We start from the raw sequence: 27187 nt of genomic DNA, 5'->3' as shown, positions 1-27187 counted from the left end.
TGTAGTAGTGTAGTGTAGTTTGGGTTTACTTAGTGAAGGGGTTCAGGGGTTACTTAGTGAAGTGTAGTGTAGTTTGGGTTGGCTGCAGGGGTTAGTTCGTGTAGTGTAGTGTAGTTGGTGGGGGCAGCAGGGGTAAGTGAAGTGTAGTGTAGCAGGATTTAGTGTAGATGAGCAGTTCAGCTTAGATAGACAGTTTTGGGGGGTTTAAAGGTCCATAAGACACCCCTGCACCATAGACGCACCTAGGTTTAGTTTTTTTTTTTACCTGATATTTGCCTTCTAAATCTAGGTGCGTCTTATATGCCGGAGCGTCTTATATTCCGCAAAATACGGTAGCTCTCTATTGGTCCTGTGCTCATAATAATCACTTCTATAGATACTTTGAATAGTGGTAATTATTAACAAACTGTTCCCCATCCCCTTCTTGCTCCTCTGACACTGCAGTTGCCATTGGCAGGTTTTGGTGCGTCGTATCAATTGTTATGTATAGAGTGCTTGGGGGGGCCCCATTGTAAAACTTGCATCGGGGACCACAGCTCCTTAGCTACGCCACTGATTATGAATTATCTGAGAAAGGTAGAAGAGATGGCATTAGACATTTTGACTTACAGTTTGGAAGATTCAATAATTGTAACCACCCATGAGAAATGTTTTGCATTAATTATGTGCACAAAGTGAAGTAAACAGAAATGTAAAGCCTATCTCTAGGCACGGATCTAAACTTGAACATCTGAACTCTGATTGCTCAGTTATGAAATGATCTGACTGCAAGGGGTCAGGCACAGATAGAATCTTTGAGAACATTCCAGCCTATAGCACAGTGAGTCTCTGATGCAAGAAGTGGCCAGTGTCTGCACAGGTGTAGAAAAATGTGTTTCTTTAGTAGGACATTACAGTGTCCAAACAAAGGAATGTGAGACACACAACCTTCAATGTTCCTCGAATGCATTGCAATGCAGTGTTTCTGTTTCTCTGCACTAACTCATTTGGTGTAATGAATAAAGTTAGCATCACAATGGACAAAACTGCATTTGGCTGTGTGTGGCTGTTTAACACATGGTCATCATCACATTGTCCTTTTGTGAATGAGCTGTAAGGGAAGATGCCTCATTGTGCCTGTGGCTATATTTATACCTTTACAGATTCCTTCTCTTGTGCTCAGGAACTCTAGAATCTTGACACACCAAGAAAACTGGATGAAAAGTAGAGCCGTTATTCAGAGCAAACCATTCAGGGCCTTCATTTCCTCTGCCAGTTATAAGATGGCTGTGGTTGACTTCTGGTCCACCTGTGTTTTATTTGTGCTCCATTCTGCTCTATTTCTTCCTTGATAAATTGGTCCCAGTGTGGAATCCTTGAATTCTGACTGGGAGATCTTATCAACATCATCTTGCCCGTCCACTGATTAGTACGGTTGTGCAAAAAAAGAGGAAACAGGACTCCTATTCTCTGCTTGTGCAGTAAGGTGGAAATTTTGCATTATTGCTCATAACTATATTTGATGTCTTTCACCAGCCTTATTATTTTTTTTATATAATTTTCTTAGTTTTAAGACTTAGTTGGGGTTACTTTCTCATTTGGTACTATCCCATGCATTGCTGTCCATTTCCAATTAAGTAAAATGCATAGCCGTATAAATTTCCATTTATCTGACTTGTATGGGAAGTGTATAGTCAGGATTTTTGTGCAGCCCTTGTACTGTGCAAGTGCACATGTTGTTGCTAGCAAGATATAACCCAGAACCTCTCCCTGCTTCGCACAGTTCAGTAGGATGTTACAACATAAAATATGCCTTGTGCAACAGCCGTTCACAACCTGTACAGATCACTCTTCCTGTTTATAGCTGCCATCCCAATATCTTGGCAGACAGTGTGCAGCGCGCCAAACTGCCCAAACCTCTATTGTGCATTAATCTTGTAAGCATGTAGATGGAAAATTCAGCAGTTACATTCAGAATTTTAGAAGCACACAGGAGATCAAAGTATTGCAGGAGATGTTTTGAATAAGAGCCTGTCATTTTTTTCATTGAAAGGGTTTAATTTTGATAAAATGCAGGACACTTCCTATAAATCATGCTGATACTGAAGAGTAACTCCAGACAACCAGTAAAAACATCTATTGAACTGAGGTTGTGAAATTCTGAATCACCAGACTTATCAGCGATCCTTCAGGAAGAAGCGTAGCTTCTTGTCCAGTGATTCGTTGCTGATGTCCTTGGAAGATGGCAGGTTATTCTCCATACATACGCAGGGCATCATTCTTGCAACTAGGTCAGGACTAAGGTATGCTTTAAGGGAACCTAAAGTGAGTGTAATTTATTCAGTTTGATTTCAGAATATTTAATGCAGTTTTGCCGCAGTTCGTAATATGGCTGCTGTGCATTTGCCGCAATCCAGGAGACTCACGACCAGGGCCTCCCATTTGCAGTAGCCTGCGATTGGCCAAGTCCTGCAGATTTCATAGGTGCACACCTGCTGAATGGGACATAGCAGAATGACAACTAGGAACCAGGACAACTACAGGTGGCTGGAAGAATCCCCAGATAAGTTCAACTGCCCACATTACATTCACTTTAAGTTCCCTTTAAAGCGTAACTATACAAAAAGTTTCCTTTCTGCCCTAAGATTATCCACACCATGATTATCTTTATAGACAAATAACATTCTTAATACGTTTTCATAAAGAAAGTAACAGTGTGTTTTTCACTTTAGTTTTATTTTGCCGGGAGCTCTGACAGGATTAACAAGACCATGTGTTTTGAAATGCTGGAGTCTAGGCGTGAATGATTTTAGGAGAAAACGGAATTTAGCGATTTCTGTCCAAAATCGCGGTTTCCATTTACATTTTCTTTCAAATTAAGCTTTGTTCCCCCTCTGTGCCTCTCTGTCCCCCTGTCTCTCTCTGTGCACCCTCTGTGTCTTTTTGCCACATTTGTCTCTCTGTTCCCTCTGTGTCTGTCTGTGCCCCCTCTGGGTCTCTCTCTGTGCACCCTCTGCACCCGCTCTGTCTCCTCTGCGGTTGCTTTGTTTGTATGTGCCCGCTCTGTGTCTCTGTGCCCCCTCTGACCCGCAAGCTATGGCAGTGCTGGACATACCTTCCAGCATGAGTCCAGCGATGCTCGTCTATCCACTTCGCCCCCTGCAGGCTCTAATGCACGGCATACTTCCTGTATGTCATGTGACATACAGGAACCAGGAAGTATGCCGAGCGGACAGACGACATTGGACTTGTGTGGAAGGTATGTCCAACACTGCTGATGCTGCGGGTCGCACGCGCCGGGACTTGTGGGAAGTTGGAAGCTTCTTCTTCAAACTTTACCATACGGAAATGTCATTGCGGAAATGTCATTGCGGAAATCGCTGCTTTGCTGAATCCGAAATTGTGACCTTGGTAATCGCGTTTTCGGTTTAAATTTGATTTATCGTTGAGGCCTACTAACGATAGTATATCTGCTGCAGAAGTGAACAGTTTATTCCTTGAACACTGTAATTGCTGACTGTTAGTTCAGTCTTAAGCCTTGTACACATGTACAAGGACTGTTGACTCGTGGGATCAGGACCCTCAATACTCGATCCATTGAGCGACAGTTTGTGGCCAACTTCTTCAGACGCTTCACTAACGTAGAGCTTAGCAATGCGTTGTCTATCGAGGGGGGGGGGGGGAGAACCTAAGGGGGGGTGGGTATGGAGTAGAAGAATGATGTGCTTGTTGGCTGCTGTACACACATAACGATCATCAGCTAAGACAGACATTATCAGCCATTTCAGCCAATGGTTATCGCATGTGTTTATGTGGCTATAGATTTCAGCAGAAAACTGATAATCAGCTGATGTTCTAGCTTTGTATTGCTTGATGTGCTTGGGAAGAATAAACTTTTCCGGCCAGCATTGCTCTTGTATCTGGTTTTACTGGCCCTGCACATTTTAGAGCAGGAGTCAACAAAGTACACCTAGGGCATTATTTAATAAGGCACTTAGGCTGTATGCCTACTGTAGATTTTCAGGGACAGAAAGGAATACCCCTACTTCTGACCCGGAACTACTTGTGGGTTAGCACCATAGTAGTGAAAATTCCATGCAGCAACAGTAAAGACAATGAAACAACTTGGCACGACTGGCAGTACACTTGCGCTCTCACAGTTGATTTGCTCCACAGTTTATGATAGGGTGTTGTGCAGGGCCGGTTCCAGACTTTTTGCTGCCTGAGGCAAACTTATGAGGATGCGCTCCCCCCACCTCAATTGGAATGATCACACAGCACCAGACAGTTTACACCACACATTATAGCTGCGGTAAGCCCCCCAAAAAATGCCTTCAGTTTAGGAAGGTAGCCAGGTATAGGCGCCCCCAGTATTGGTAGCTAGGTACAGTTTCCCCCAGTATAGGTTGGCCAGGCACTCTCTTCACTTCCTGTTTCTGCCTGGTGCTGCCCTACAGACTTCTGCCGCCTGAGGAAGTCACTTCACTTGGCATCATAGTCAGACTGGGCCTGGTGTTGTGTATACTTCAACAGTGGGTAGAGTAGAAATAAGCACAAAAGAAATTTGAATGGCAAAACACCAGTCAAGCATTTTTATAGTAAGTATCTTTCTATGGGGAGCTCATCAGGGCAGATGTGCATTTCACTTTACTATGATAGTTCCCAATGCAAGAGTCCAGTGGAACACTTGTTTAGCACAGCCTAGATTGTATCTGCTTTCCCATTCGAACTGCTGCTGGATTTGTCTTTGCACAGCATCATTTTAATTAACATATTCTTGGGAAGTACAGACTTTTCTACAGCCAATCTATGGGTTCAAAAAAATAAGAACATAAAGGAGAGGAAGAAAAATATTTTCCGAGAGAGCCACGAGGAATGTCCAGCAAACACAGAAAAGAACTTGTCCTCTTTAAATTGTAGTTTGTATAAGTGCCCTGCAAGATAGCATAGCAGGTTTTGCTGGATGAATGGGGCACTGTGTGACTGCACAGAGCTGCCAGTGTTGCTTGAGGACTGGACATCAAGTGCTTTCTCTGAGGCAAAACAAAGAATTACACACACATACACTGGGAAGAAAGGCTTCAGGATTTCTGCTGTAAATTCAAATGTGAGCACAGCATCATTTATAGCATGGCTTCCTTTCACTTACATTCTGTATACATTTTCAGAAAGGTATATATGGAATGATTCATAGCATCTAAGGCGCATCTAAAGTGTTGTAAAAATATTTTAGCCCCGTAAAAATCGCAACGATTTCACGTACGTGAAAATCGCTGCAATTTTTCTGCAATTCTTACTGCAATTTTAATGAAGGTGAATGGGAGCGATTTTCAAAAAACGCTAATCAATCGCAAAGCGCTCAGAAAAGCACTTCTAGTGTAAAAGGGCCCTTAGAGTATTGTGTGCTCAGTGTCTTTTAAGACGAGGCCTTTATATTCAACTCAAAACAAATATTTAAATATTTTTGTTTTTGAATGCTATTGTGGTCTGTAGTGTAAAAAGTACTGTGTAGTGTGCTTGCATTGCTTCTCAGTAGTGGAGAGATTGCCTTTTTCTGAGGAACAGTCAAGTGCTCCAACCCTGGGCTCAGGCACACATACTGAGTTATGAGCAACACATACTTGCTGCATTTTTGAGCTTGTGGAAGTCCTTTTTTATTTTGAACATGGATTGTGTGTAAATGGTTTTATAGTGTTGTTATATGTAATCCTATATTTAAAGATTGAGTTTCATCTAAAAAGAAGAAAAAATGTTCACGTTTTTTAATATATATTTACAGGTTGTTGTGTTTTTGTTTTTTTTTTTCTTTTTTACTTTTGGAAGTATATTAGTATTTTTTATTTTTTATATAGTTTTCACTTTATTCCTTATCCAATGATTTCTCACTCCCTCGCTGTCACCAGCAATAAGAATAAGAAAACCTAAAGGACAACTGAAGCGAGACAGATATGGAGGCTGCCATGTATTTCCTTTTAAGCAATACCAGTTGCCTGGCGGTCCTTCTGATCCTCTGTCTCTAATACTTTTAACCATAGGCCCTGAAAAAGCATATGCAGGTGTTTCTGACATTGTCTGATCTGACAAGATTAGCTGCATGATTGTTTCTGGTGTGATTCAGGCATGTCTGCAGCCAAATAGGTCAGCAGGGCTGCCAGGCAACTGGTATTGTTTAACCACTTCCCGACCGCCCACTGCACAGGGGCGGCCGGAAAGTGGATCCCGCAAGGACCGCCGCATGCACAGAGGCGGCGGTCCTTGTACAGGCATGGGCGGAGCGATCGTGTCATCCGTGACGCGATCCTCCGCCGGGGATCGATGGCCGGGGATTTAGCCTCCAGCTCGCCGGCCACTTCGCAGCGCCGGCTGGCGGAGGAATAGAAATCTCCGCCGATCCGTGAGTATAATAGGCTTTGTAATGTGTACAAAGCCTATTATACAGGCTGCCTCCTGCCCTGGTGGTCCCAGTGTCCGAGGGACCACCAGGGCAGGCTGCAGCCACCCTAGTCTGCACCCAAGCACACTGATTCCCCCCCCCCTGCCCCAGATCACCCACAGCACCCCTCAGACCCCCCCTGCCCACCCCCCAGACCCCTGTTTGCACCCAATCACCCCCCTAATCACCCATCAATTGCGGGCAATATGATCACCCACCCACACCAATAGATCGCCCGCAGATCCGACGTCAGATCACCTCCCAAGTGCAGTGTTTACATCTGTTCTCTACCCTAAACACCCACTAATTACCCTTCAATCACCCCCTATCACCACCTATCACCACCTATCACCACCTGTCACTGTTACCCATCAGATCAGACCCTAATCTGCCCCTTGCGGGCACCCAATCACCCGCCTACACGCTCAGATTGCCCTCAGACCCCCCCCCCCTTATCAATTCGCCAGTGCATTATTTACATCTGTCCTTCTCTGTAATAACCCACTGATCACCTGTCAATCACCCCTGTCACTGCCACCCATCAATCACCCCCTGTCACTGCCACCCATCAATCAGCCCCTAACCTGCCCCTTGCGGGTAATCTGATCACCCACCCACACCAATAGATCGCCCGCAGATCCGACGTCAGATCACCTCCCAAGTGCATTGTTTACATCTGTTCTCTACCCTAAACACCCACTAATTACCCATCAATCACCCCCTGTCACTGCTACCCCTATCTGCCCCTAGGGCACTCAATCACCCGCCCACACCCTCAGAATGCACTCAGACCCCAGCCCTGATCACCTCACCAGTGCATTGCTTGCATCTATTCCCCCCTCTAATCACACCTTGAGACACCCATCAATCACCACCTGTCACCCCCTAGCACACCTACCCATCAGATCAGGCCCTAATTTGCCCCGTGTGGGCTCCTGATCACAAACCCTCAGATCCCCCTTCCGATCACCTCCCCAGTGCATTGATTGCATCTATTTTCCCCTCTAACCACCCCCTGAGACACCCATCAATCACCTCCTGTCACCCCCCCTAGCACTCCTATCCATCAGATCAGGCCCAATACAACCTGTCATCTAAAAGGCCACCCTGCTTATGACCGGTTCCACAAAATTTGCCCCCTCATAGACCACCTGTCATCAAAATTTGCAGATGCTTATACCCCTAAACAGTCATTTTGAGACATTTGGTTTCCAGACTACTCACGGTTTTGGGCCCGTAAAATGCCAGGGCGGTATAGGAACCCCACAAGTGACCCCATTTTAGAAAAAAGACACCCCAAGGTATTCTGTTAGGTGTATGACGAGTTCATAGAAGATTTTTTTTGTCAAAAGTTAGCGGAAATTGATTTTTATTGTTTTTTTTCACAAAGTGTAATTTTTCACTAACTTGTGACAAAAAATAAAATCTTCTATGAACTCGCCATACACCTAACGGAATACCTTGGGGTGTCTTCTTTCTAAAATGGGGTCACTTGTGGGGTTCCTATACTGCCCTGGCATTTTAGGGGCCTTAAACCGTGAGGAGTAGTCTAGAAAACAAATGCCTCAAAATGACCTGTGAATAGGACGTTGGGCCCCTTAGCACACCTAGGCTGCAAAAAAGTGTCACACATGTGGTATCGCCGTACTTTTGGGGTGTATTTTTACACATACCCATGCTGAGTGGGAGAAATATCTCTGTAAATGGACAATTGTGTGTAAAAAAAATAATCAAACAATTGTCATTTACAGAGATATTTCTCTCACCCAGCATGGGTATGTGTAAATATACACCCCAAAACACATTATACTACTTCTCCTGAGTACGGCAATACCACATGTGTGGCACTTTTTTGCAGCCTAACTGCGCTAAGGGGCCCAAAGTCCAATGAGCACCTTTAGGCTTTACATGGGTGCTTACAATTAGGCACCCCCCAAAATGCCAGGACAGTAAACACACCCCACAAATGACCCCATTTTGGAAAGTAGACCCTTCAAGGTATTCAGAGAGGAGCATAGTGAGTCCGTGGCAGATTTCATTTTTTTTTTTTTTTTGTCGCAAGTTAGCAGAAATGGAAACTTTTTTTTTTTTCTTTTTTGTCACAAAGTGTCATTTTCCGCTAACTTGTGACAAAAAATAAAATCTTTTATGAACTCACCATGCCTCTCAGTGAATACTTTGGGATGTCTTCTTTCCAAAATGGGGTCATTTGGGGGTATTTATACGATCCTGGAATTCTAGCCCCTCATGAAACATGACAGGTGGTCAGAAAAGTCATAGATGCTTCAAAATGGGAAAATTCACTTTTTGCACCATAGTTTGTAAACGCTATAACTTTTACCCAAACCAATCAATATAGGCTGAATGGGTTTTTTTTTATTAAAAACAGGTTTGTCCACATTTTTCGTGCTGCATGTATACAGAAATTTTACTTTATTTGAAAAATGCCAGCACAGAAAGTTAAAAAAAATCATTTTTTTGACAAAATTCATGTCTTTTTTGATGAATATAATAAAAAGAAAAAATCGCAGCAGCAATCAAATAGCACCAAAAGAAAGCTTTATTAGTGACAAGAAAAGGAGACAAAATTCATTTAGGTGGTAGGTTGTATGAGCGAGCAATAAACCGTGAAAGCTGCAGTGGTCTGAATGGAAAAAAAGGCTCTGGTCCTTAAGGGGGGTAAAGCCTACGGTCCTCAAGTGGTTAAAAGGAAATAAATGTGGCAGCCTCCATATTCTTCTCACTACAGTTGTCCTTCAAGAGAAAATAGGAATAGGGAGTGTACAGTCCAAGTAATACACAAGAAAACTACATTACAATTAAAATATAATAACTTGTAGAAAAATACTAGTACAATAAGAAGTCAGAGAATCTGTGTGATGGCTACCCAAACTATAGTAATGTTTTATACATCAGTTTGTGGAAGGGCGAGGTCCTCGATTCAACTCGTATTTGTCCAGATGATGGGAATGGATGTGGCATTCCAAGGCTCTTTGGCAAAAATCTGATGTTTTTTTCTAAGAAGATCATTATAAAAGTTATAGGATGTTCAGCAATTGCTATTTCAAATTCCTGTGTTTGTTTATGGCATCTTAGGGTCCTGATGTGAATAATTTGTGTAGTGGCTACTCCATTACATCTCTGTGGTGTTCTTTGGGCTGAGGGCAGCAAATATTATGTGCTATATCAGAGTTTGGGCCTGGGTAAAAAGTAGGCATGTTTTCCCCCAATATTTAAGTTTTAAATCCTCTTTAAAGTCTCCTGTCTCTAACTCCTCTACTTATCCTAAAACTACCCCCCCCCCCTATACACACACACACACACACACACACACACACACACACACACACACACACACACACACACACACACACACACACACACACACACACACACACACACACACACACACACACACACACACACACACACACACACACACACATACATATACACACACACACACACACACACATATACACACACACACACACACACACACACACACACACTATTCCTAAGATTCTATCTTGTGCCTTACACTAACTTTGACTTTGCTCTTTATAAACATTGTGTTTACAATTGTAATGCACACCAGAAATTACCATATGCATTTTAGAACTGCCTTATAAATTGGTGTTCTTAAAACAGATACTGCACTTCTTCACTAAATAAGCCTTATTGGAAATCTTAAACTGCTCTTTACATCCAGATAATGCCCCCCCCCCCCCCCAATACTTAGCTGAAAAACGTAATCCTGTTCTAATCATGGTCTTGTAGCCCCCACACCAAAGATGTTCTGGCTGGTTTGGACTAGTCTTACTTCTACCTTGATTTAGGGCTGGTTTACACTACAAAAGCTTTTTAAACGCTAGAGATTTTACAGCTTGATGGATGCTACACTATGTGGCTATTGATCCCCCTTTACTGTTGCTCCTCTGCTGGCTTGGTGAACATTTTCCATATTCCATCACACTTTTGATCAATAAACTGCCCCAAAATCAAGCAAAAGGTGATTAGTGAACTTTTTTTATGCTTACCTTGTCATCAGATTCGTATTCTTATGAATTTGTAAAAATAATGGAAGTGGGGCTGGGGAGAGAGGGAGCGCGAGAGTGTGATGCTAGGGGAGGTTATTTTAGTTTAGCCAGCATGTCTGGTTGACTAATAAACAGTGCAAGATTTTTTTTTTCCCTGATGCAATCTAAACGTTTGCCTTTAGGTTACAAGTTGTTTTTACAGTTGTTGAATAACAAAATGAGAAAGATACAATCATAACAAATGAGGGGCACTTTAAAAAATTATAAATAACTTTCCAGATTTAGCATGTTTTTGTTACCGCAAAGGCACTTTAAGTTCATGCCAAGAGAACATGTGGCTGTCAAAGTTCAGCGGGATTACACAAGTGACTGCACCTTTAAGAGCCAGGATGTGGCTTTTCAGTGTGCAGAGTGTGACTGTGCACAGAACAGCTGAGGCTTTCAAAGGGTGCTGGAAGGAGAGAGACTGTCCAGCCCGAGTCATCGGTGACGGGCTGTCCTATGAAAATGTCAGCCCTGTTTAGCTAAGTTTATATTAATCTGGGATTTTCCTTATGCGGCAGAGGGTGAAAAAAAAAGTTGGAAAGGCAGAGCTGTGGCTGTTGTGGAAAGCGAGGGAGCTATGACAGCCAGTGTCAGCATGAGAGCACAGGGACTGCCTATGTCTGCTGGAAACAAGTAAGCATTTACAGAGACCTGGCTCATGCTGCTACACCGGGGGCATTTCTAGTAATGAACTATGTCTTGTCTGTAGTACCTTCTGATGTGTGTGTTAAGAGGTGGGCGGATTGTAATCCTCTTTCTGCCAGCTTTGTGTGCTGTTTGTGTTATACTCCCAGCTTTGGTGCACAGCATTGAGATTTGCCTGCCCGGTGTTATGCGACTTCCACCAGTTTCTCTTTGGCCTGTGGAATTTCGGATGGAGCTGGGAACAGGTCCATCTGCATATTTGCAGTTTGTGAATGTGCTGTGGTTGTCTGAGAAAGGTGGCAAGGTACCTGCCGAGGGAAAGGATTCAGTGATCAGGTAAATGCTGCGTTTAAAAGGTTGTTTTGATCTTAGGCGATCTTATTTATCGCCTTTTTTCCGTGATCTGCTTTAGAGCTGAAACATACTTGTTGTGGTTGACGTGAGAAACAGAAGAGCACTTGGCTGTGTGGGAGACATTTGTGAGCCTGCTTGTTGCTTCTCAGAGTGGAAGGGGAGTGGTTACAGGATGTTCTAGTGACAGTGACATTATGGCGTGTCTGTGAAGTTGTTAACCACAGCGTTAAAACATATGTGACTACTAGCTGTGACCTGAAACTCTAAGCACTTCTTTTGTAATACAGAAACTTTGTACTGAAGAAGTTGCAAATCTTTCCTTCCCTATGTTTTTGTGTAGCTCTATTTATTGATCTCTTTTTACATACACTAAAGGCAGTTTGTGGTTTGTAAACTAACTCGCATGACAAAAGCTTACTGGGCTACACTTTTCATTCCTACGTCTATGTAGTGCAAAGTGCACCTGTTTTGCTGACACTTGTGTATGCTTGCGTGTTGCAGAGAGCGACAGCATTGTGATATTTTCAGTGTACTGATTGTAATGAGTAATAGATTACATGGATGTGTGTCTGCAGTCTACACTTATTGACATTGCTTTTAAAAATGTATCAAATGAGTTGACTACTTTTTTTTGTTATTTGAATTGGTACATTTATAGAGGTACTCATAGAGGTACTCCAGGCAACTGCCTTGTGCTCACGAGTTCCTTAGAGGCCCCCAAGTCGGGGATTGCAAAGGTCACAACACTATGGTCAGTACACTACTAAAAATATAAGGAGCCATGTGTATTTTTGCCCAGTGCCCCATGTTACCTGGACTGTTCCTGCTTAGAGTTAATTGGAAATAATCCCCTTCCAAAACTGATTTACTTTCTTCTTATGTCCTTGTCAGGCTCCTCCTAATATTAAGCATTTAAACATTTCTGTGAATTGCTCCTATCCGTTCTACAAGCATGATGCCGTTGTATGACGCATTTCAGTACAAGAGATTAATAAAAGTTTGTTTCTCTTTCTCTCTATAGAAAAGAAGGAAAGTGCTTCCAATGGTGAAGACGAGAGAGATCCTAAATCTGCCTATTTTGTGGAAACACCTTATGGATTCCAAATAGACCTGGATTTCCTTAAGTATGTGGAGGACATTCAGAAGGGAAATACACTGAAAAAAGTGAACATTGCAAAGAAGCGCAAGCTGATCCCCCATTTTCCAGAAAGCAGGACAGAGTCCTGCCAGGGAGCTGGATGGCCTTCTACAGATTCTCTTTCGTCCTCCAACAGTGATGAAAATAAACAATCCCCCTCTCTAATTGCCAGGCGGCATACACTTTCTAGCTCTACTAAATCATCCAACTCTCAAGAAGCATCTCCAAATTGTTTAGGCATCCCTGAGAATAAGCCATTGCCACCGCCTTCGCCGCAGCTACCCATACACAATTTTCATGTTACAAAAACTTTAATGGAAACCCGGAGAAGGCTAGAGCAAGAAAAAGTAATCATGCAGGTAGCATCTTCTTTTAATGATGTCCGAAGGCCTAGGCTGGCTAGCTTTGTGGGTATGGGATCCACTGGGTCACTTTCGTCATTCCCTGGTTCTGCCGGTCACAGCACAACTGGTCAGCAACTCCCAAATGGCCACCAAGTCGTTGGTGATTTCAGTGCCTTCTTTGCCTCCTCTCTAGGGAGCTCTATCCGTCACAGCCCTCTAAGTTCTGGAGTAACTACACCAGTAACTAATGTGAGTCCTATGCATCTCCAACATATCAGGGAGCAGATGGCTATTGCACTTAGGCGCCTCAAAGAACTAGAGGAGCAGGTGAAAACCATCCCAATACTTCAGGTAAAAATCTCAGTGTTACAGGAGGAAAAAAGGCAACTTATGTCTGAAATTAAGAGCCAAAAAGTTAGCACCCAGAAGGATGCTCCAGGTTTCCGAAAGCGGTCATACAGCGCAGGCAATGCTGCTGGATTCGAAACCTCGCGTACCCCAGCGAAACCTGGTGGGGAATTGCATATAGATTCTGATGAGGAAACGGAAACTCAGGAACAAAATACACAGACGCTAAAAGAGTTTAGACAGCTAACTGCTGAAATGCAGGCATTGGAGAAAAAGATACAAGACAGCAGCTTTGATGCTTGTTGTTCTCCTCCACAGTCCAAGGAAAAGAAAACAAAAGAAAAATGTTGTCGTACTATTGCTGTTGGTGCTGATGAAAATATGAATGATGTTGTAATATACCATAAATCTTCAAAACTGAGCACAGATGCCTCTGTGGGTACAGAAATGGACATGAGAAGCACTGGGGTTGGGGTTACAGAGGAAATGCTTGGAGTAACTACTGATGTTGAAAGAGAATTTGAACTTCAGCAGCAAACCATTGAAGCACTTAAAGATAAAATTTATAGACTTGAAACAGACTTGAGAGAAACCACCTATGAAATGGAGATGACAAAACTGAAACTGGAAATAAGGGCAGCGGGATCGAGGAAGAAGGCAGATAAAGCAGTCATGGCTCAGCCCTTGACTTGTGACAGGATGGTGGAAGCTATAGTAAAAACAAGTGACCAAAGCAATGGGGAGGGCATAGATGTTGTTGACTCTTGTGTAGGTGATTACATGCAGATGAACAGCATTGGGGTTTCCTGCCACCCTGCTCTCCTCAGTACTGCTTCTGGCTCTGACTTTCCAATGAATGATATGATTGTTAAAACTCGAGTTGACACTTATGACAGGGGTGTGGGCAGGGAGGTACAAATGTGTGACAAAAGTGTTGGCAGTGACCAGACGATCACTGATGATGGTCTCCGAATAGTGGAAGAAAAAGGCAATTGGGGTCAAATCCAGGCAGTACAAAAGGATGTGAAATCTGTTGCATGTGGTGATTGCTCAGTGGATGTTATAGTGAAAACATTGGAGGATTGTTTTTCCCGTGGAGTCAATACGGATCTTGTTACCAAAGTGGATTCTGCCATTACAGCCTCTCCTTGGACTGTAAATCAACAGACTAACACTGAAGTAGAGTTAACAAACCAGTGCACCAACACGGAAGTGCCAAGTCTTGTTGATACAAGCACAAGTACAGCCATCATCGCCATGTACAGCAAACACACAAATACAGAAACAGTGGAAATGAGATCGGTCGCTATAGGAGATGGTAAAGTTAAAGAAATTAACAGTATACCAAAAACCCGTTCTATTGGAATATGCACTTCTGACTCTGAAAATCCATCTGCAGTACGGAAGACCAAAGATTTTGGAGTAGGGCAGATAAATGTGTTGGACAATTTCTTGATTGGTGTTAAGGTACGTAGCATAGCCTGTGGTCCTAGTGAGGTTATCACCCTTTCTGCCAACACAGTAACTATAGGCGTAGGAGATAAACCCACCAATGAGCAGGAAACTACATCAGAAAACACAAATGGATCAGCAGCTGAATCTCCAGCCATAGACCATTACATTGAACGTGTGCAGAAGTTGCTTCAGGAGCAACAAATGCTGCTAGCTGAGAACTACACCGAGCTGGCTGAAACTTTTGGAGAACCGTACTCCCAGATAGGCTCAATCAATTCCAAGCTTATCAGCACCCTAACATCTATGAATTCTGTTATGAAGTATGGCAGCAATGAAGAACTACAGACCTCAGGAGTGCAGAAGAAGTCCACAGAAGGGGAATTAGTCACAGGTAAGGTCTATAACCTATGGTTGTTTTATGGTGTAATGTGATAAAATGAAGACTAGTGGCATTAAAGCCCAATTCAAATGGAAAAATAAAAACATTGTATTAATGTGGTAAAGAGTGAGAAGCTCATTAGGATTTTTGTTGCTTTTCCATGTCATCCATGAGAATTCTATATGGTCAGCAATAAAGGCATATTTTTTTGTAGCATGGGGAAGAGTTAGGCCTTTTTTCGAAGGTGAGGCAGAACTGCACACTAGTTGAAGGGTTGGAGGGTGTGTCTATTCTTTTTTACTAGGATGTAGAGCTGGTCATGGAGATGCCAACATTTTCAAAGTGATACAAGTTTTATTTTTGAATGCAAATGTTTGCAAGGTTGGGTGCCCCATTCTGAATAATCAGCTGGTGCATTTGATTGGTCCAGTTGCAAGCTACATACATTTATATAAATTCTACATAAACCCTGCATTAGCTGGAAATCCTTGGTGTCTCCTTGGCCTTCTCTGATAGAGTGGGCAGGCAATATCAGGGACCAGTAGTGTCATGTTATAACAAAGTGGTAACCAGCACAAGGTGGTAAGGCTGCCTAGCTGGCCTACTTTCTGTACATTCACATTCTTGAAAGCTGCAATACAGTATTAGTCATGTGGTCCAACTTTATAACTTTGATTGGGAGATAATTACAACATTTTCCAATGAGTATTGGTTTATGATTCTTCTTTTGTAGAATAGAAATGCTGATTTTGTGATGTGACATTTAGACAAATAGCTAGTCTAAAATAGCTGGATTCCTAGGCAAGCTACATTTGAATTGTAAGAAGCAAAGCTAAGTTTTTCTTTGGCATTAATGCCTTTGATAATCAGAACAACAAAAGCTACCTGGATTAAACGGATTTCCTTATAACACTAGGTGAGTCAGATTTTCAGGTGCGAGCATAAAACTTGAGGCTTAGGGAAGCATTATTGAAAATAAACATGGAAGTGGCTTCTATCAGCTGCTGCTGGTGTGCTGTGAGTCACACTGTGTGCCATTTATATAAGGAGCTGCCTCCATAGAATGTGTATATACCAGTGATGGCTAACCTTGACACTTCAGCTGTGACAAAACTACAAATCCCATCATGCCTCTGCCTCCCAAGTTATGCTTAGAGCTGTCAGAGTATTTCAATGCCTCATGGGACTTGTAGTTCCACCACAGCTGAAGTGCCAAGGTTAGCCATCACTGGTATATACTATAGTCTGGTATGAAGTTTGAGATGTACTGGATTTGGCAGGAAGTAAGAATAACATTTGCAATTTATACTTTTTACATTTTACTGACTTTTAAAAGTTATCATCTGTTTCTTTTCCTTTTATGGTCCTTCCACACTGTGCACAATGGTATCGCAATGCACCGGTGCTGAAAAGTCACATCATACATTAGGTGTACGGTGTTACCATACAGAGAAGCATACAATGAAAGTTTGCTTCACTGTCACTGTAAACTCACATGTTGCCTAGTTATCCCAATTAGGGATGGTCAATGAGATGCAAATTATTATGAGTTGATGTAGGGTTATGCAAATTTTTGCAGCTTGAAAAAGGACCAATCGAATTTTACCTCAGCAGGATTTAATTGGGTCACTTTCAAGCTGCATACATTTGCATACAACATTTGCATAATACTGCATCAACTCAAAATTATTGACCATCCCTAACTCCAATGGGCCCTGCACCACACCTAATGTGAACTTACTATAGACGTATCATTGCATTGAATTGGAATGCAATGATATTGTTCATTGCAACATAATGCAACGGATTCAGTGTGAATGGATCCTTAGACTTGGACCCACTTTTTGGCCAGCTTTTTTGCACAGCGTTTGCTTTTTGATAAATGATCTTTCATTCACTTGAAAGAAAATCATGGCAAAATCACTGCAAACAGTTTTGCTGTGATTTTTGATAAATCGCTGCACTTCTGCCATGATTCTCATTCAAGTGAATGAGAGCGTTTTTCAAACCGCAAACCCTGTGCAAAACGCTGGCCAAATGGCTGCAAGTTGGTCCAAGGCTTTAAAGAGAACCCGAGGTGGGTTTGAAGAATATTATCTGCATACAGAGGCTGGATCTGCCTATACAGCCCAGCCTCTGTTGCTATCCCAAACCCCCCTAAGGTCCCCCTGCACTCTGCAATCCCTCATAAATCACAGCCACGCTGCTGACAAACAGCTTGTCAGAGCTGGCTGTGTTTATCTCTATAGTGTCAGTCTGCTGCTCTCCCCGCCTCCTGCAGAACTCCAGTCCCCGCCTGCATCCCTTCCCTCCCTGCTGATTGGAGGGAAGGGATGGGGGCAGGGACCGGAGCTATGCAGGAGGCGGGGGAGCAGCTGAGACTGACACTACAGATGTAAACACAGCCTCACAGCATGGCTGTGATTTATGAGGGATTGCAGAGTGCAGGGAGACCTTAGTGGGGTTTGGGATAGCAACAGAGGCTGGGCTGTATAGGCAGATCCAGCCTCTATATGCAGATAACATTCTTTAAACACACCTCGGGTTCTCTTTAATAAATATTCTCCACACAATTTGTCTACTTGCCTATTTTGTCAGGGCTGTAGAGTTAGACAGGCCTGTTCCGATGACTGACCGGCAGTTCCTGGCTTCAGAAAATGTTCAGTGGGTGGGTTCTGTTTGCCCAAAAATGATTTAACACCGCTGATAAAGCACTTCAGACTTGTTTCCAACTCGGGAAAAACAGAAAACTTTGAACAAAGAAGACTATAACGGTTTAAAAGCATTTGATAAAGGTCGCATTCACAGTGGCACGTTGCGGAGCTGCCTTATAAAGTCTTATAACGTAGCTTACTGCACTGCAATAATAATCCTATGGGACATTCACAGTGCAATGTTAACGTCACGTTGAAAAATGTTGTGTTATGGTAACTCACTGCTTGCAGTGCGTTACCTCTAAACGCAGACACGTTGCGACTTTAACATTGCATTAAAACGCAACATCCCACTGTAAATATGCCCAAACAGAGGAAAGACATTTATTTTAAAATGAATGAAAAATGGCTGTAGAGACCCACTGCTCTGTGGATAAAGGGAGCATGGAGGATGGGAGAGAGGTGTCCCACTGTGGGAAAACAATAGTAGACTTTCCAGGGACATCAGTACACAGCTAAGATTTTCACCCCAAACCATCACAAATACGACATATACACTCTTGGGTATGAGATTCAAATTCCATTAAGTAATATTTAGCTGCAGAAGCCTCACTTCTCATAAAGCGGTAACCCCTGAGCAGAGTCAGTATAGTGTTAAAACAGAACTAAATATACTGCCCAGCATGTAGCAGAGTCACAATGGTAACAGGCAATTTACAGTACCTATAAAATGACACCATTGTATGTATAAATGGAGACATTTACAAAGGACGTGCAATATTTTGAAATTGTACCATTGCAACCTTGTCTAATTTTCACCCTACAGGGGCTTTACAGAGGAGCTACTGACAGAAAATTCCTCATATACTTTCCTAACCCTCTGTAATTAGGTTAATGTAAGCAATATAAAGCTTGTATATATTGTACCTTAAAATAGTTTTAAATGTCCTGAGGACTATTGCATTGAAGCACGACTGCACTATGCTAGCAGCAAAGCTATTGGGAGGGGATAATGTTGCTTTAAAGAGAAACCGTGAACAAGAATTGAACTTCATCCCAATCAGTAGCTGATACCCCCTTTTACATGAGAAACCTATTCCTTTTCACAAAGGATCATCAGGGGGCTCTGTATGGCTGATATTGTGGTGAAACCCCCTGTGGGAGCCTGGTTGCATTGTGGGAAATAACGGTTTCCACCTGCCAAAAAAAGCAAGCCACAGCTACTTCCACTGACATCACCTGCCAGCAGTATAACAGTCACCATGTGATAAATGTCAGCATGTAAATCAGGGAGAGGAAATCTTTTACAATGGGCAAACACTGACTAAATCATTTATCCATAATTTATTGTAGAAATGAAGCACTTTTTTTTTATTACCGGTACATTATTTTCACTGGAGTTCCTCTTTAAGCATTACCTGCCTGTTATGCATAGAACTACACTTCCCATGATCCCTAGCAGTGACTGTTAGCGATTACCTTGTTGGCAGCATTGGATCTGAATGTTTGATGTCTGTGGTTTTACTGGCCAATGTGACAGTGGGCGGTTAGAATCCTAATAATACTCATGTATGTGGGTTGTTGTTTTTTTTACATTTTGCACAAGTTTTAACAAGTTCACCAAATACAGTACATTCTGTCAGTCTTGCCACATCTACATAGTACAAAGGTCAATATGTGGAGTACATTTTCTTCAGAAAATGTAAACAAGACAAGGGTATATGGTTAGCATTATGTATGTGGAAAAATCTGAAAGTGTTTAAGTTAAAGCAATCTGCAGCTATTGCAGAAAAGGGCCATGATTATAAAATGGTTGCAAGCTGCCCATGTGGTCACAGATGTGTTGAAGAGCTTCTGAATGAAACTTGAGGTACATCGGAAAAGGGGGAGGGACAGGAGTGGTGCACTATATGATGACACAAGCGTAGAGGATAGAAGATGCTGGCACCTACCACCACCACCATCTGTGCCACTCATATGTTCACCACTAAATTGTAATGGACTATGCACATACTGCATCTACTATGTGACAAAAGTGATTTATATTAAAGCAGTGTTCCACAGCAGTGCCAGCATCTTCTATCCTCTACGCTTGTGTTGCCAAACAATGTACGCTAGAGCACGCAATAGCCTCAATTCATCATTGTCTCTACGATAACTTTTTCCAGTTCGTTAAATTACCAAATTCGAAGTTTATGGATTTCTAGTTATATTCATGAAGGTTTTTCCGCATTCGGCGTGACTTCGATAAAATATTGATAACAATGCGGTAACCATTCGGTAGCGTGTTGATATTTCCATTTTACAGCGGTAATTTAACACAAGGCCATAAGATTCCCATGGAATTGTAGGTAAAAGGCAGTCCTTTGAACACTACGTAGCAACATTCCGAATAGGGCTTAACACCTGGACCAGGATTCTGGAAGTGGCTTGGGACAATCCCACAATTTCGCCAGCTACGGCTTGATAGGAGCCTTTTCTGAAAAAATATAGTGCAGCTAGCGATTTAGTTAACCCTGGCACTGCCTGTGTTCTCTTACAAGATGATTCAAGAGAAATGCAGATGTCCTGGTATAGCAAATAAATCCATTTTCTTGCAAATTGATATCCTAGACCAGTGATGGCTAACCTTTCAGAGGCCGAGTGCCCAAACTGCGACCTAACATCGACTTATTTATCTCTGAGTGCCAATGGGGGGGGGGGGGGGTTGCGGCGCCCCGAAAAATTGGCGTGGCCATGATATTTTATGGGCGGAGCTAACGTAATGATGTAACAGCGAGGCATAAGAAGCCAGTGTTTCCGTCATGATGTGGTGAAACGAGGATTCGCATCATGGGTGTGTAGAAACTGTATGATGCTATTTATACCCACCGTAACACCAAAGCAGCAAATATAGCCAACTATGACCATTAAGGGCTCATTCACACTGTCAGTTTTGACGCAACGCACATAATGTAAGATTCATATGGTAACATGAAAGTCAATAGACTTCCATGTTACCATTCACACTACAGGTGTGCGTTCCCATGCGTTACGTTGTAACGCATCTGGGAACATTTTAACGCACAATGCATACGTTTCCCCAATGGGTACAGCTGCCGACGTCCACGCTTTAGCGCACCACAACGTGCATTCCGTGCGATCACTGTGCGTTGGCAGCACATGCATGAAATCGCATTCGTGCTTACGTTCTGTAGTGTGAATGAGCCCTTAATAATAAATGCAGCAACAGTTACCCCAGACACCAGAAAATAAACGCAATGTGTGCAACATTTCAGCAGAAAATAATGCAATGTTGGTAACATTTCAGCAGAAAATCATGCAATGTGGGCCACATTTCACCAGAAAACAAACGCAATGGGCCACATTTCAACAGAAAACAAACACAGTGGGCAGCATATCACAGGACATAAACACAATGTGACAAAACATTTTACCAGAAAATAACACAGTGGGCCGCATTTCACCTGAAAAAAAAAGTAATGTACTCACCTGACAGAAGTCGTCCCTCTCGGCTGGGCTCTGGCGCGCATCTCCCCCGGACGTTCCTCCTGCAGTCTCCCGCGCTGCCGCTGACAGGCAGAGTGCAGGGCTACGGGAAGATGGCGCCCGAAGCCCTGTACTGGAGACGCAAATAGTCTCCAGTACAGGGCTTCGGCAGCCATCTTGCCGTAGCCCTGGTCTGCCTCCCAGGAGACTGCGGGGCTGCGGTCTATGAACTGGTGCGGCGGCGTCTAGTAGACGCTGCGGCCAGTTCATAAGCAGCGGTGGCATGCCAGCAGATTAGGCTACGCATGTCGGGCCCGACACGCGTGCCATAGGTTCGCCACCGCTGTCCTAGACCTTATACTTGCCTTTCTGCGCCTTTCAATCACTCTCAGCTGATACATAACCACTTCAAATGGCTCCATCTTCTCTGTCAGCAAAGATCTCACAGGAATAACGACAGAGCAGTGAAGGAGCTAACTAATCCTAAATTTAACGCTAAACCACGCCCACTTTCATTTTCATGAATTGCACTTTCTTCCATTTTATCGCATCATTACCGAATGATTACCGAATGTTCGCTAACAGCTGTAGATAACTTTGATGAATCCTGAAATCAACTTATCAAGTTCAGTATTTTACCGAGCTGTCGGTAATTGATTCGATAAGTCTTGATGAATCGAGGCCTATGTACACTAAACAAGGGAGTCACCATTGCACTGCTCATCTCTTCGCCTTAAAATACTGTAGTGCCAACCTGCTACCACTACTCCAACGCTGCACTATATGATGAGCAAGCGGTCTACATTGAAAAACAGGGGTGTTAGTAGCCTCTGGCACAGGCGATTCTTACAGCAATTAGAGAGCTTGTTCATAAAAGCAATTCACTGAGATAGCACAGTATAATAATAATATGAAGACCATGTTACTGCTGTGACTTTGCTACATGCTTGGCTGTGTATGTTCATGCATTCTTATAGAAGTCCCACATTTGTTTTGTAGATATAAGGGCTGATTCACACTAGAACCAATGCAAAACGGAAACGGTAAGCTCATCCGCTAGGTGGATGCTTTCTCGTCCATTTTGCATCCGCTTGCAACAATTTCACAGTCCACTTCGATCACATGTCCTGCGTCGATCATGTTTGCCTGTACGCATCGATGCTCACCTGTCCCGCTGCCGCTCGGTCTGTCTATTCAGCCTGGAGGCCGGCAGGAGCATGGGCCTCTCAAAGGGCTGCATTAGGCCACATCTCCCTAGCAACAGGGAGCATTTTTATTGGTCCACCATGAACCAATGTGAATGCTCCCTGTTGCTGAGGATTCCCTTTGGTGTTTTGCAGCCCAGTGGAGATCCCCATGCTTGTGCTGGCCTTTAGGCTGTGTACAAGCGAGCGGATGACCGCAGTTGTCAGCGGGACACATATTACCTCACAATGGCGATTGAAACACATGGAGGTGGACCCTATTTTTAACATTAGAATGTGATTTCTACGCTAAGTGGAGCTTAAAAACAGTCTCGTACAGGTATGTTCTTCAAGCAAGTGTGAACCGTCCCTTATTCCCAATACATGTATGAGCATTCTGTGCATTATGAAATGTTAGTTTCATATTGTTCAGTGAGATACTGTGTTCATGGCTGACAATGCTGCATTATTTGTGTAACGCTCAGATGACTTGGCTGACTCACATCAGCTCTGTATCACATCATGCAAATTCCTGCTTCACCTGGGAGGCAGCAGAAGTGCAGATCCTGTGTGTGTCACAGAGGAGACCACTCCATGTATTTACAGTGTGATAACGTTTGTGTGTCAGGAAGAGTCATTGGCAGCTTGGCTTGTTCACATTGCAAGTGGTGCACTGAGCATCACCCCCAGGCTGCTGTTGGTTAGACTGTAGCAAATTATGATTTGGTTTGTGTTCAGTTTGGAGCCAATGGAAATGAGTTGCAACTGCAATTGATTGATTTGATGTCTACATACAAATTGCATTATCTCATAACAAAATGTTGTTGCTTTCTTCTGTTATTGAAATGAATGGCACCTGATCTCTGCAGGGCAGTGTGCTGATACTGAGGACAGTCCAGCTACCAACATCCATAGCACCACAGCTATGGGGTAGCGGTGTGGGGTCAGTGCCAAGCAGTGTGCATTGCTCATCACCACTTCAATAGTGTATATGTTCCTTGTCCTGTCCTCAATACCATGTTGTGCGTATATGGAGCTTAGCAGGCAGATAAACACCATCCTAAACTGAGACCAGGTGATGATCTGTAGATTTAATGAGTTAATGTGAAACTTAATAAATAATGTAAAGGGTGCACTAAGTACATGAACTACAAATTTTCATATCATGCATAACAGCATATAATAGTTTAGTGCACAGAGAAACATGTCTGCATGATCATTGTAAGAGAACAGAGGCGCCAGCAGGATACAAGGTAATACAAATTTTAAAATTTGCAGGCAATAAGATGGGGACAAACAGTAGCTCGTCAGTAGCACGAATAGTGCTACGACAGAGGCGCTATTCGTGCTACTGACGAGCTACGGTTTGTCCCCTATCTTATTGCCTGATGAAGCGGGCTGTGCCTGCGAAACGCGTTGCATCTTTTGGGGTACCAATAATAAATGTATTTGTTTAATTCAGACAGTATTTTGAGTCTGCTTTCTGGAGGTAAGTCCACCACTGCCTCCCAGCAAATGTACAAAAAAATTGTATTACCTTTTATCCTGCTGGCGCCTCTGTTCTCTTACGATAATACTGTGTCCACCCCTGGTGGAGGGGTGACCTACCCCCTACTTTTCTGATCTACAGAGAGCGACATCTTAATCCTGAGTGAGGACAGGTCTAATTTCCTCACCTGCATCTACAGTGGTTGCCTAAGAGGTAACCCATGTTTGCGAGTATATTCATCTCACACTTACATTTATCCACGGTTTTCAATACATACTACACTATATTGGGCTCTCTGTGTTTTCTTATTTATGTCTGCATGATTAGCTGGCTAGGCTTTACTATGCAGTTGAACAGTTTGTATGCAGTCTACAGTTTGTAATAATCATGTTGATTCTTAGAAACTGTAAGAAATAGTGCCTATTGCCTGTCTCCACTAGTCAGTTTTTCTGTGCATTTTTTGCACAGGAAAACTGCACCCAATGTTAATCAGTGGGCTAGCTCCCACTTGAATGCATTTTTCACATGCAAAAAAACAATTGACAGCAATGCTGTCAGACAACTCATGCAGAAAAACAGACAAGTGGAGACGGGATCTTACTGGCTATGCAGCCTTCAGTGAAAGCTCGGAGAAGAGTCCTTTAGCAGCGAGCATTTGGAGGAAAATAGCAGTTTCTGTCCTATTCTTGTCTGATATAATGAGGTCACAGAGGAGGAGGAGTAACAAGCTGAACATAAACTGGGAGAATGTGGTCAATAGGTGGTGATAATTAACCACATTTCAGTACAGGATAAATCCTATATGAATTAGCACACATTTAAGGCCCCTTTTACACTTGACCACTGTGTCGCTCCGCGTTGCGCTTCCACGCCGTTTCCCTGCTGCAAGGGCCATGCAAGTCTATGGAGGCTTGCACACTTCACACGATGCAACATGGTGTGGCGGAAGTATCTAAACTGCTGCATTCCAGATGCAAAGTCTGCCGCGTGTTGTCGCATGATCCGTGCCTACCGCACGGATTATGCAGCATTGCAAATCAATGGGCAACACAATGTGTGGAACTGACAGGAGTGCGGTATGCATGTGTGGACTGACTGGAACCCCAGTAAGGTACTTCCTGCCCAGGGTGAGATCTATGAAAGGTGTACAGCAGCAGGAATATGAGAGAAACACAGTAATGTTTACAGCAGCACTAAGCAGAAGTCTCCTCTGTGTGGCAGTGGAACAGTTACAGTTTGTGTAGCCAGCCTTTATTTGACAAACAAAGTAGGCTAGAGCATGATTTCAGACAACACAGCTGAGTGCAAATTGTGGAGCAGCTCGAGCTGGTATCAGGAGACGAGTGTCACAGGCTTTATAGAATCTTACCTTTATATGTCCTAGCAAAGAGAGAAAAGTATGAAAGCCAGTTGTGCTAACGTGGCCCTGTACCTATGAAGGCACAGTTAAAGCAACACCCAGTGCAAACATTAATAAAGTAACAGATCTAAAACGCCTCTTTCTCTTTGAATTCTTGGAATTCCAGAGCTGGTTACACGATTATTTCATAGGTGCATATGCCTGGAGAGGATGAGAGCTCTCCGCATTAAAGCAAACCTACAATCAAGGAATATGGAAAAAACTAAGCAATAAGAACTGGCTGTCTTGATCTTCTTCCAAGTCGTATACTAAGGGCCCTTTTCCACTACTTGTTTTGTGATCCAATTGCTAACGGATAGCAAAACACCGGGTACAGTTAAACGAATGGAGGCAATTGCTATGCAATTGTCGTTCTGCCACATTTTTGGTAAGATTGAGCTTTCTATACTTTGTATATTAGCTTAATGGCAGTAGTAGCAAATTCGTGGAAAAGAGCCCAAAGTTGGTACAAATGTGCAGCTCTTGGATTTGATTTCGAGTCAGAGCAGCTGGCTGCTTCATTGTTATTGTGGGTCTATGATTAACAGAATAAAGAGAACAGTCTCCGTATCTTTTTGACCACACAAGCTTCAATTTTATATAAATGGTCGATATATAGTCTACTTTGATCCATGGGCCCAAACAGTTTGTTTCATCAGTCCACAGAACACTACCACAAAAGTTTGGGGATAGTGTTCTGTGGACCGATGAAACAAAATTAGAACTATTTGGGCCCATGGATCAACGCTATGTTTGGAGGAGGAAGAACAAGGCCTATGAAGAAAAGAACACCTTGCTTACTGTGAAGCATGGCGAGGGGTCAATCATGCTTTGGGGCTGTTTTGCTTCTGCAGGTATGGGGAAGCTTCAGCGTGTGCAAGGTACCATGAATTCTCTTCAGTACCAGGAGATATTGGAAGAAAATGTGATGCAGTCCGTCACAAACCTGAGGCTTGGGAGACATTGGACCGTTCAACCTCCAAGTCTACTAGAGCATGGTTGCAGATTAAAGGCTGGAACATTTTGGAGTGGCCATTGCAGTCACCAGAATTAAGGCTACTTTCACACCAAGACGTTGCGTTTTAGGGGACGTTATGGTCACATAACGTGCCCCTAACGCAATGCATGGTGGTGTTGAAGTTGGACGTCAGATTTAGCTGCGTTATACAGCTCTCAAAGCAGCCTCTCCAGGTTAGTGATAGGAAGTCCGGATCTTTTTAAGGATTCGGATCATTTGAATTGGATCATTGAAAAGATCCGGATCTTTGAACCAAATCATTTGAATCATTTTACTAGGGAAGCAGACTGGGTGAAATGACTAGCAGGACAGGACTTTCCCTGCACTGTACATTCTGTATGTTCCTGTTTCTTCCAGACAGACATCCACTGTGAACCGAATCTTTCATTGTGGTGATCCAGATGATTCGACTCACAAAAAAAGATCCGGATCAAGTGAACGATTCGTTCATGATCCGGACAACACTACAGTCCTACCACGAGTTACCACAGTGCAGTGAAAAATAATTAGCCATGTGGCTTGCCGCGGAGGAGGAGGGGAGACCTCCTCCTCCAACATTACTGAGCATGTGCAAATAGTCTAACGTTTAATCAAAAAGAAGGTTGCACACCTGATGCACAAATTTGCATAACTTAGCAATAGACTTATGTGAGGCTTAACATGGGTGCTGGATCGTGGATAGGACCACAACCATAACTTACTAGATCTATATAAAATGATCCGCACACCAATAGTGATTTGTTCAAAAATTGTATTGTGTTAAGAAAAGAAGCACAACAATATTACAAACATTG

At 43.1% G+C, this 27187-nt stretch overlaps 1 protein-coding gene across 5 annotated transcripts in view; it reads left to right on the top strand.

Annotated features, from left to right (window-relative positions):
• Nucleotides 1-27187, top strand: part of KANK1 (KN motif and ankyrin repeat domains 1) — a 233116-nt gene that overhangs the window by 164206 nt on the left and 41723 nt on the right. For all 5 annotated transcript variants that reach the window (XM_068235912.1, XM_068235903.1, XM_068235919.1 and 2 more), the window contains exon 3: nt 12518-15172. In XM_068235912.1, the coding sequence (XP_068092013.1) occupies nt 12518-15172 (2655 nt within the window). The remainder of the gene's footprint in view (nt 1-12517; nt 15173-27187) is intronic.

This window comes from Hyperolius riggenbachi, chromosome 1, assembly GCF_040937935.1.
Source record: "Hyperolius riggenbachi isolate aHypRig1 chromosome 1, aHypRig1.pri, whole genome shotgun sequence".
In the NCBI taxonomy this organism is placed as follows: Eukaryota; Metazoa; Chordata; class Amphibia; order Anura; family Hyperoliidae; genus Hyperolius; species Hyperolius riggenbachi.
The sequence above is the reverse complement of the archived record's forward strand: the minus strand, read 5'-3'. Positions and strand labels throughout refer to the sequence as shown.